Source organism: Vombatus ursinus, unplaced genomic scaffold, assembly GCF_900497805.2.
Source record: "Vombatus ursinus unplaced genomic scaffold, bare-nosed wombat genome assembly UNPS02014874.1, whole genome shotgun sequence".
Lineage (NCBI taxonomy): Eukaryota > Metazoa > Chordata > Mammalia > Diprotodontia > Vombatidae > Vombatus > Vombatus ursinus.
The window spans coordinates 13,469,536-13,481,866 of record NW_020954652.1 but is presented as its reverse complement, the minus strand read 5'-3'; the positions used below and the strand labels follow the sequence as shown (position 1 = coordinate 13,481,866).

Sequence of the window (12,331 nt, the reverse complement as noted above, 5' to 3'; positions counted from 1 at the left end):
AGAGAGAGAGAGAGAGAGAGAGAGAGAGAGAGAGAGAGAGAGAGAGAATGAACACGAATATCTACTACCTACTGTTTCCCAGGGACCGTACCAAATGCTTTACAAATGCTATCTCATTTGATTCTTATAACAACCCTGTCATGTAGGTGCTGTTATTATCCCCATTTTACAGATGAGCAAAGAGGTAGAGGTTCAATGATCTGAGCAGCATCACACAGCTAGTGTCTGAAGCCACAATTGAAATAATTTCTTCCTGACTCTAGGGACAGGACTCTATCCATCGCACCATACAGCTGCAGTTATATAGTTAAATCTCACGCAGACATAATAGGTAAATTGTATATTGTTGTCGTTTGTCCTTCATTTTGAAGGGGAACAATGGCATCATGTTGATTGGGGTGGCATCATGTCACATCACAGGGTGATGTCTTGACTTTCAGGTATATCAGATTTAAGTGAAGCAGAGTTGCACAAAGTCATCAGCCTCACTCTCGCTTTCAGAATCATCCAAGTCCAATGGCAAGACAAAATTCAGGATGACTGGTGATGACCCAGGATGCAGTGGAAGGCATTGGTGTCTTTGGTGTCTGACCATCATGTCATAGCAAATTGTATATCGATCTTATATAAAATAGGGTAATCTTATATGGAAAGAACAATGGATCCATCAGTAATCTCATGCAGCTTCTTGTAAGAGTATACATCTCTATAGTCTTAAAAAGTTACATTTTGTAGTGAAATGAGCCAAACTAGGAAAATAGCATACTCGGTAACAGCAGCATTTTACAATGATCAGCTGTGAACGACTTTGCTATTCTCAGCAATACACTGATCCAAGACAATTAAGAACTTAAGATAAAAAATATGCTATCTACTTCCAGAGAAAGTTCTAATTGGACACTGAATGCAAATTGAAGCATATTTTTTTACTTTATTTTTCTTTTTTTAAAAATTTTGTCTTTTGGTCTGTGTTTTTGGAATTTGGCTCCTTTGTTTACGATTCCCAGAAAAACCTTAAAACTTTTAGATTCTCTCTTTGAAATCTTATTCAAATGTGCTTTCCTTCCTGGCGCTGAAAAGAACCTGCCTTCTGTTTGTCTCTCTTTATCTCCATTTGAAAGAAAACTTCCCCCCTTTCAGCTCCCTTCATTATCTATTCTCGTTGTTTGTTACCTTCCAAACGGACCCAACTAACCCCCCCTTCCTCTGGCCACCCTTAATCCTAGCTAGGCACCACGAGGTCCAGGACCCAGGAGTTCTGTTCACCCCAGCTTGCTGACCACTCCCATCCAGATCTCCCTAGGCCCTGCCTCCCCTCACTCTAAACTGGTTGGCCACTCTTAGACCCCTCCCCCAGTCTTTCTGTACTTAAGACTCACCTTTGCCCCATTCTGTTGCTGAGCTGTTCTGAAGCCTAGAGGCTGAGGCCCTCACTCCCACTTGTCCTCATAAGCATCACATGGCCTATCCACCCCAGCCCCTACTCAGAGACTGGGAATTTCTCATGCCTCCAGAGGCTGAGACTCCCATGACCGCTTGTCCTTAGGAGCCTCACCTGGCCTGACCACCTTAGCCCCCAGCCCCCATTCAGACGCTGAGAACCTCTCATGCCCAGAGGCTGAGATTCTCAAGCCAACTCATCCTCATGGGCGTGATCTGGCCTATATGCTTTATTTTTAATAAACTTTTTCTCTGGCTGGAAGAAGATCTGGGTTGAATTCTTTCAGGCCAATTCGGCACCACGATCTAGAGCTTTTTTCCCAGCGCCCCAAAACCTCCCGTGATCTTGGGGTACCTCTGTGCATCTAGGAGCACCCCATAACCGCCCACCTCTTCAGAAATATGTTTTACATGCCTGGACATGTATAATCTATATCAAATTGTTTGCCTATTCAAGGAGGAGAGAAAGGAGGAAGGGAGGAAGGGAGGAAGGGAGACAATCTGGAGTTCCAAATTTAAAAAAAAAGTTAAAATTGTTTTTAAATGTAATTGGAAAAATACATTAAAATTTTAAATTTCAAAAAAGCTAAATTGTAAAACTGTATGTGTGATGGATTAATTTTGTTACTATTGTTTTGAGATCTGGTCTCACTATCTCTGCCAGCCACTCACAAGTACAATAGCCACTGGCTGACCCCAGTGCTGATAGGTTCAGAAGTTTTAACTAATTCTGTTTCTGACTTGGGTTGATTCACCCCTCTTTAGGCAGACTAGACCTGCCTTCCTACTCACAGAAACTGTCCATATCAATGACAGACATAATCCAGACTTTTAATCAGCTTTGGTCCTACTGTAGTTTAGAATTTCTGAACTCAATCCATCCAGAGGCCTCAACTTCATCAGTGGCAGAGATTTTTGGTGTGTGTCACCGTGCCTAGCAAGAGTCATGATTTCAACAACACAGTGAATTGTAGGTATGGACATTTCTTCTAGCAAAACAGATCGCAACTATCTAAAACTTAATAGATAAGTTCTAGGGAATTGTTTGAGATACATAGAGACTGAGTGACTTGTCCAGGACCATAGGCATAACAGTTGTCAGAGGAAGGATTTGAATCTCCAAGCTAAACATCATGTTCTACATTTGTGTGTATGTGTATATGCATGTATAAACATTTCTTGTACATGTGCATTCATAAACAGATGCATATACAAACATCTGTGTATATATAAGTGTGCATCCATACACAAACACATATGTGTATGTATGCAGACACATATATACCTACATATACATTCGTGTGTATGTGTATTCTGTGTGTGCATGTGTGTGTGCACGTATGTGTGTGTGTATGTATATGAAACAAACTAACAAAATGTACAGGATAGAAGTTAGCAAATTGTAACCTAGAGTCTTAGTTTGAAATGTAGGAATAAAGGATAAAGAAGGATTGCTGAAATTGGCAAAAAATCTGCTCAAATCACAATCCTTGTCCACTCCTAGAGTCCAGATGAAAGGAAAACTAATTCCTTTATCTCTCATGGCAAAATAGCACGAAACAAAAAAGCAAAATGACCATTTTTAACTCAATTCAATTCAGTTAAATTCAATAAACCTTTGTGGAAAGGCACTGACTTAAGTTCTGATATACCATGTTCTTGAGCAAGCAATAAAACTCCCTCTTTTCAATTACCACTTCCCTCTTCTAGACAGTCACTCTTGCTGCTATCAAAGTCCAGAGACAAAAGTCAAGATGGCTGATGATGGCTTGGGATGCAATAGATGATCTTGATTGTGATCAAGAAGACCTGAGTTTCATGCACAAGTCATCACCCAGGGATATCATTCATCCTCTTTGAAAACAAAGGACAAACAACTTGTTGCTATATTAGGGCTCCCATCTACTTATGCAATATCCAACTTACAAATGGGTTATAGACTCCAGAAAAAAAAAATAATGTTTATTGTTTAGAATGTGGAATACATCCTTCCTTCCAAAATGTAGCACTTAGAATATCAGTTACTGTATGTGAAACACTATTTTATCTTCATATAATTGATGAGGGAGAAGGTACACCCCATTTTAAGTCTCTAATACAGAAGGATAAGACAATGTAGTCAAAATAAATAGGAAGAAAACCAAGACAAAAGCCCAAGGAGAAGAGATCATCCAGGAGGAGAGGGCAGGAAATCAATCGGTAAGGGTATCAAGAATATCTCAGCACTGCTGATGCAGAAAAGTGAAGAAATCACATATGACAGATATTGAATTTAAACCTAGAATTCTGACTTCAGGTCCATTCCTCTTTACCACACAGTGTCTTTCTTGCTTTCATTTAGTAAAAACATCTCCCTTAATTTTTATTGCTGTAGTTGTTTACCAGAGGGGAAGGAAATACCTTCAGCAACCAAACCACAGAAAACAAAATGAAACAACTTAATCCCTAGAATTGTGCCTCAGGGAAGGAAATCTGATAGGGGAATTTCTTTCTCAGAAAGAAGCAATTCCCTATTAATGTACATTCAATGGCAAATAATGAGGAAAGAGGGAATTCTACAATAAGGTATGACTGCTGCTGGACAAGAAGAGAATTTCCCCCTTACCAGTTGTATGTTCCTAGCTTCCCAGCTCAGAATGTATTTTCTATACAAACAAAACTTACAAATAGGTATAAGAGTTAGGTCCCCAGGCTAGCGTGCCCAGGTCTAGGTGACCAACATTGAGGCCGACTGCCTCCACCCACCTTCATGATGTTACTGTGTACATTTTTAGTATGTATTTACTTGTGTACTTATTTCCTTAAGGTAGAATACAAATACATTGAGGACAACAACTGATTTCATTTTTGTCTTCTCTGGACCAGGATTTCCTTATGTGTAAGATGCAGAAGTTGGTCTAGATTAGGGGTTAATAGGGGTTAATTAGGGGTTTTGTGTATGTGTGTCATAGACCCCTTTGATAATCTGATCAATCCTATGGACCTCTTCTTAAAATAATACTTTTAAATATATAAATTATATATATATATATACACACACACACACACATATATATATACATATATAGGATTGCAAATATATATAGAAATATATTCATTTATATATTTATGTGAATATGTGTGTATATATAGAATTATACAAAGTTTTATATATGTGTAAATGATATATAAGTACTTATTATTATTACTATTATCTTATGAGGATAACTCCCCTTGGACTCATTTGTGCCTTCTTAACCCATTAGAATCATTGTCCACATCTGTCTACCCATCCTCCATATTTATCTTGTATGAATTAGTCACAAGCAGATAATGTGGTGTGCTAGATAGAGGAATGGCCCCAAGTCACAAAGACCTGGGTTCAGCTCTATGATCCCAGCCAAGGAAATGAGCCTCTTAGTGGCTTCAAGAAAGTTTCTAAGACTATTAGTTGCAGAGAATTTTCTGATCGTCATTGAGAGCAGAGATTTCTCATTGGAAGTCTCCTACCCAATTAAATCACAAAATCAGACAAATTGATCATAGAGGAAAACTATTCTCCATAGTGTTTACTTCTCTAAGAAATGCAGTGGCAAAAGTAGAGCTCTCTCTCTTTTTACTAAAGGTCTTTCCTATAGTCCATGTTTCTCTTCAACACTGCCCATATGCATGAGGTCTTTGGGAATAATGGAGTAATTATATCATGTTACTATACAAGAGAGAATATCATCACGGTCAAAAGATGAAGTATATGTTATTTTTTTTTTCTAATAACAGGATTTTAGTATTTTAGTCACTTGATTTTTAAATCGATGAATTGAATTATTAGTTAAATCTATGAAAATAAGACTTTTTATGCATGGCAAGTACACTGATTTAATGTAATGTTCCCTTTTCCCCTATGGAGGGATTCTTAGGTAGCTGAGATCATCTTCTCAGTGGTATGATTTGAAGGGCATGGGAAGGCTTTCAACCAAAAAGGCGCTTTTTCCCTTTTCTTTCCCACTAGTGGGGACGCACTGACTTAGTCAGAGGTGTTGAGATGCTCATAAATCCCAGATGAAATGCAAATATCCCTGGGAATGGTAACACTTATTAATAGACAAAAACGTGTTTTTGCCATTAAGTTTATCACCTAATTAATCCATTGCTACTGTGGAAAACATGACAGAGAACTAGTAGAATGACATATATAAACTATAACTTCTGACCCCAGCTTCACAGGCATATAATTGGCATACAATTATCCCTTCCACATCACAGGGGTTAGAGGCGTGGCACCCCCTGAAATTTGGAAAAATTTGTGTAAAAATTTTGGCCCTCCCTTCGTACCAGAGAAGAAGTCTGAATCATTATGGTGTTAAAAGATAAAATATGTTGCTATTATACAATACTATACATATATTTTATTCATTTCAGAGTTTCTAAATCTTTTCTGTGTCATTTGTGGTGTCCACAAAACTTACAAAAAATTCCCATTCAATTTCTTATGCTGACTGGAAATATATCAAAATCATGCTAGGGAAAGTCGCAATGTGGAAGGGATAACTGTACTTACTTTACCTTAATTACATTTGCTTCAATTTCCTTCATTTTATTTTTGGTTAAGAAAAATCTCTACAAATAAGAGTGTGTATAGGACATAATCTTTAAGATGTCTTCTTACTCTATGTGGAAAGATAACCAGAGATGGACAATGGAGATTTGTCTCAGGGCACAAATACTGGGATATATATTTCCTCCCCATGCAGAGACCAGTTTTCTCTAATCTTTTAGTCTTCCATAATCCTATGAAGAAGGACCCTGAATCTCCAGTTAATTTCAGATTGCCACTCCCAAGGTCCCATTGCTGTGATATCCCTTTCTGGGGGCTTGGCTTCCCCTCCAGCCTATTCGGTCACACAACAGAATTCTGCAGGGGTGGGGAACCTGAGACCTCAAGGCCACAAGTGGCATTCTAGGTCCTTGGGTGTGGTCTTTTGACTGAGTCCAAGTTTTACAGAATAAATCCTTTTATGAAGGGGATTTGTTCTGTGAAGTTTGGATTCAGTCAAAGGGCCACACTTGAGGACCTAGAGGGCCACATGTGGCCTTGACGCCACAGGTCCCCCACCCCGTGGTGGGGCTGAGACTACATATACATATACATATACACATATACACACTCACAGCTGAACCAAGGGCCACATTATGCTCTGATGTATATCTTGTCTTCCCAAAATTTTTTTTTGCCCAATATGAAAAAAACTCCAAGTTACAGATCTGCTCTAAAATTCTGCATGGCATAAAGTTCTCATTGTTACACTCATTTTAATTGCTTCGTTAAAAAAAAAAATCTAGGCATCAAAGCTCAAGAACTTTTCCCCCACTTTAAACCCATGATAAGCAATTCAGTGGAGATAACTGCTCAAATCAGAGCTCATCAAAATTTACAATCCTAGGCAACCCTGAGGAGGAGAATACAAACACAGATATCTTCAAGCAGTAATCACACGTATATAAAATTATCAAGGGTGTAATGTGGCCATGAGAAATCACAAATGAATAAGGAAACACTGACTCAGACTGAGGATTACATGAAATTTTATTAATACAAAACTTCATTTCCCTAAAAACTTTTATGTTAAAATGTTTGACTAAAAACAGAAGTGTGATTTTTAGAAAATTGTGTGGTTTTAGTAAATTTCAATTCCTCACCTGCTCCATTTTAAAGTTTTGAGCTTTATTCTTCTTTAGCTTAAAAGAAAGTACAATTTCATCAAAATAATGGAAAGATATTCTGATCATTCAATCACAGAACACTGAAGCCCAGTCTTATTTTCACTAACCTGCTTTGGCTGATGGCAAGAGATAACTTCTGTGTTAGATTTGAAAAGGAAAACGTTCAAAGACCATGTTTTTTCCCCAAATTCGTGATGCAGAATTTCTATAGGGCTTTTTACCTCAACCTTCTGAACAGAAAAAATGCCATTTTAAACTTAATGAAATACTGTTTCTAAGATACCTTTTAGATTAAATATAGTTACTTGGTTTATGCCACTGTAACAGTATCATCTTTCTTATTACAGCATTTCAGTTAAAGATTCATTGTGGTGAACCCCTCACAGAGAATAAATGAAAGGAAGAAAATTATAGTTCTTTGTTTCTGTCAGAAATAAAGCAGTGGACTTATCCAAGCACGTACTTTCAAGCAAAGAGCCTTCCTCTACCTTAGCCCACCCCTCAAGCGTGTAAACATTACAAGGCTAGTCTCTAATTCCAAACAGCCAAATTTCTTAGGATCAAACACCAATTTATACATAAACAGAACGGAGCAGAAGAACAAATAGCTTCTTGTTAACTTCAGTCTTACATCTTAAATCTCTGAGATTTGGTATGAACTTGTTCAAGGAAAAATTGAGGAGTCATGTATAAAATATTAAATACAATAGGACACTGCTCCCTCCCCTCCTCCATCCTATCCCCCCCAAAAAAAGCTGACACATAAGACATAGTAACAAGACTGAGTGATGACTGAGCAACTGAAACTTGAACTCGAGAGGAGAGTAGAATCTCTAATGTGGAAGACAGTGCCCAAGATCCTAAATACAGGATATTGCAAACAGTGCTCTTATCTCAGGGTAAGAAACAAAAAGTGGTCCTTCAGAGGAAAGGCAGCCCCAGGGCACCTGCCTTTCTGAATCATTGCCATATTCTGCCCATCACCACAGGGACTGGTGAGAATATACACTCCAACCACACAGCCTTCCACTATCAGCAGACATCAGTGTAAAGCCAGCAAGCAGAGCAGGATTAAAAATAGTAGTATAAAAAAGGAAAGTGGAGGGGGGTAGCCATGGGAGTGGAGGGGCAAACAATAATTATATCCCAGGCTCACAGTTTGTGAAGCTCAGTGGGAACCACAAAGGAGACATGTGCTTTTCCAGTCTTTATTTCACAACTTGAAATTCTCTCCTTAGCTCCGTGAATGCAAGTTATGCTGTCTAGACTTTCATATTTCAATTGTTGTTGACTTCTACTAAACTAAATCAAGGCAGGGAGATTTTTATTAATTCCACAATGGACTGGAGAGAGGAGAGGTGGCTTTTTAATTTGCTTGTCATAATGATGTGTCTAAATTATAACAAAAACCTTAGTTCTGAAAGATCTAATTTGGGGAAGAAAAAAAAGAGGGGGAGGTTGGTTCAGCTTCGATACAGGTTTGCATCTTCGGCAAACTGATGACTCCATTTATGCAAATATTTTTGAAATACATTCAGTAATGATAGCTTTGCATTTCACATTCATAAAAATCACTTTGACCCTTTGATAACATAGCAAAGCATTTGGCTCAGTGAGCATCCACCTTGCTGGAGGAAAGGAAAATCTTAATAAATACAATATTAATGTCTGCTTGGTTAGCCACTGATCATAATTAAGGTAAAACATCAGGTAAGGTATTGAACTATATAGATGAGATGATCAGGGCATTCTCCAAACCTAATAAACAGTTTACAAAGTTTCACCAAAATTTTTTTTCCATGCTACTCACTTTGAGATTTGTAAGAAAGTGCCTATCAAATACTCATCAGGGACAACGACATGTCTATGGCTGATGTTACAAAACAAATCACATCTGATAAGCCTTTAAGGAAAACGATCTCGCAAATAAAAAATGCAATCCTAATTTGATTTAATTAAAATGCTTTTATCATTTCAATACTCATTCAATGAGAAATAGAAGTGAACTGTCTTGAACATGATCAATTTCAAATCCCCCATTCTAAAACTTCACACATAGCAGTTTTTTATCCTTTTCTGCTCCCCTTCATTAAAAGTTGCTTTTTGTTTGTTTTTAACTTCATTTGAACTTCTAAAGGACTGAAACTAATAAAGCACACTTACTTGAAAAGTATAAAACCGGGTCCCGTTAGGAGGATGCACTTTAGGGGAGCCAGGAACGCTGTTCATATCCGAGAAAATCATTTCTGATCCTAGAGACAGTACAATCCACCAGGAGCTCCAGATGCAGAGCAGAGCACTAAGCATACAGATAAATCCTCTCATGCATTTAGGGACGCTACAGTGTAAAATGAAATCTGCCCCATCTTTCCAGATATTCACAGCGAGAGCATTTTGAATCCCCCACTCCTACGTTTCAGAGCTCATCTGGAAGGTCACCAGGCAGCAACCTTTAGTTCAACTAGTTCTTTGGAACATTCATGAAAAATAAATTAATAAACAGCAAACCCACCACATACACAGACATAAAATGAGGAGCGCGGAAGGAAAGAAAGATAAAACCAACGATAAATGGAGCTTTTCAGAATCTGGCAATGCTTTGGACCTGCCCATCTGTTCTCAGTGATAATCACCTCCCTCCACCACAGTCTAGCAGAGTGATTATGCTAAACATCCTGGTTAACCAATAACATACAGTTTCATTTCAGGCAAGCATGCACAGTGTAATACAGAGGACCTCTTCTGACTAGCCTGAAGCATGCTTCCTAGTACATTTAAAGCAGTGTATAAACAACAAACGATTTATATCCATTATATTCCTGGACACGCCTTGTTCTTCCTCCCATTGTTTCCTGTTCATTAATGACAAGACTGTTGCCTTATTTTCCTATTAAAGCTTTAAAAAACACATTCTTTAAATTCATTATTTACAGTACAAAATAAATCAAGGTAGATTAGGGTGTAGAAAATAGTAAAGTACAGCAATTAAATAAGGAACTACATAAAGTATCTGGGATGCTTTTCAACACAAAGTACAGACACAGACACAGACACACAGACACACAGACACACAAACACAGACACACAGACACAGTGAGTTCTATCTTTCTGAGCTCCAAGTGCCACAAACTTTTTATAAACTAAGATTAATTTCATCATCTCCTTTCCCCTTCTAATCATTCCTCTGTCATTTCCTGCCTGTGCAACCCTGGGCAAGTCATTTCAGGTCTTTTGATCTCAATGTCTTGATTTGTATGTAACATCAAAGGGTTGAACTAGATATCTTTTATCCTTCTTTGCTTTAAAGCTATGATACTATGAATTACCATTCATTTAATTTACCTTTTCTTTTAAAAACCATAGTGCAAAAGTTCTGAATCTTTGAGTGGTGTGTATTTGTGTGTGTGTATGTATATGTGTGTATGTGTTTGTGAATGATGAACCTCATTAGCAGTCTAATGAAGCCCCTGGTCACCTCAGAATAAGGTTTTTAAGTGCCAATTTAATCAAGTAAACCAAAATGCATAGGATTATAAGGCACATCAATGATACTGTAATACATTTATCAAAATATATTTTAAAAAAAGTTAAAGAACCCCAAGTTAATAACTCCTGATACTGAGGATCATTGTATTGTTTTCCTAACAATAACAAATGAATATTTTCTTCCAGAAACAGAACCTCATACAAGTTTAAAATTTTGTACCTTGAAGGGTCCATGATGTCTCTGCTGTGGGTAGTCTCTCCACCAACACAGATAACAACCCCACCACACCTCATCCTGTCCAAGTATTATTCAGGTTTTCCCCTAAGTCTTTCACAGACCCAAGACAAAAACTCTTGTTATTGTTGTTTCAAGACATTTCTTAGGCATAAGAAAGCTTTCTTTTTTTTTTCATTTTTTAAAAATTTATTTTATTTTTAATTCATGGGATAAAGCAAGAATTTCCATAATGTGGTATAACAAAAAAAGATTGCACATGAAACTGAAAATCTATTATGTACAACTTGCTATTCCATTTACATATAATAAATTTATTTTTTTCTTCTCCCCTCCCCCCACCCTAGAGATGGCTACCATTAGATAGAAATATATATATATATATGTATATACATATATATGTATATATGTAAAAATTATTCAATACATACTTCTACTTATCAGTTCTTTGTCTGTATACAGATAGCGTCCTCATATATCCTTTTTAGTTAATTTGAGTATTAATAATAGTCGAAATGACTTATTCATTCAAAGTTGTTCTTTTTTTTTTTTTGGATTTCTGTACCCTATTTCCTGTATTTCTTATTTCCCAGTTGTATGTGAAAACAATTTTTTTAAACATGTTTTTAAAACTTTGGGTTTCAAATTTTCTCGCTTCCTCCCTCCCCACCCACCCCCATTGACAAGGCAAGCAAGCAAACATAGGCTATATATGTGCAGTTATGTAAAACATCTCCATAGTCAACATGCCTTGAAAAAACAACTCTACTTTCCTTAATCCCATCCTACCCACCCATTTATTCTAGTCTTTTTTCTGACCCCGTCCCTCCTCAGAAGTACTTGCCTCTGACTACTCCCCTTTCCAATCTGCCCTCCTCTCTATCATTCCCCTACTCTCTTGTCCCCTTCCCCCCCATTTTCCTGTAGGGTAAGACAGATTTCCACACCCAACTGAGTGTGCATGTCATTCCCTCCCCAAGTCAAATCCCATGAGAATAAGATTCACTCATTCTCTCTCACCTTCCCCCATTTCCCCTCCACTATAATAGCCCCTTCTTTACTCTTTTGTTTTTTTATGGGATAATTTACCCCACTCTATCTCTCCCTTTCTCCTTCTCCTAGTATATTCCTCTCTCACCCCTTAATTTTATTCTCCAGATATGACTCCTTCATTTTCAACTCACCCTGTGCCCTCCATCTATCTATCTATACCTATATATACGTACATATAATTTTTTCCCCTCCAACTACCGGAATACTGACAAAGATCTCATGAGTTACAAATATCATCTTTCCATGCAGGAAGGTAAACAGTTCAACCTTAATAAGTCTCTTATGATTTTCTCTTTCCTGTTTACCTCTTCATGTTCCACTCGAGTCTTGTATTGGAAAATCAAATTTTCTATTCAACTCTGGTCTTTTCATCAAGAATGCCCGAAAGTCCTCTATTTCACTGAATGACCATTTTTT

At 37.5% G+C, this 12,331-nt stretch overlaps 1 protein-coding gene across 4 annotated transcripts in view; it reads right to left on the bottom strand.

Annotated features, from left to right (window-relative positions):
* Positions 1–12,331, bottom strand: part of PPFIA2 (PTPRF interacting protein alpha 2) — a 664,632-nt gene that overhangs the window by 386,113 nt on the left and 266,188 nt on the right. For 3 of the 4 annotated variants that reach the window (XM_027842481.1, XM_027842482.1, XM_027842483.1), the window contains exon 1: positions 9,304–9,384. The exons of the other annotated variant lie outside the window; for it this stretch is intronic. In XM_027842481.1, the coding sequence (XP_027698282.1) occupies positions 9,304–9,384 (81 nt within the window). Of the gene's footprint in view, positions 1–9,303; positions 9,385–12,331 lie in introns of those variants that run through there. 4 annotated transcript variants of the gene reach the window in all.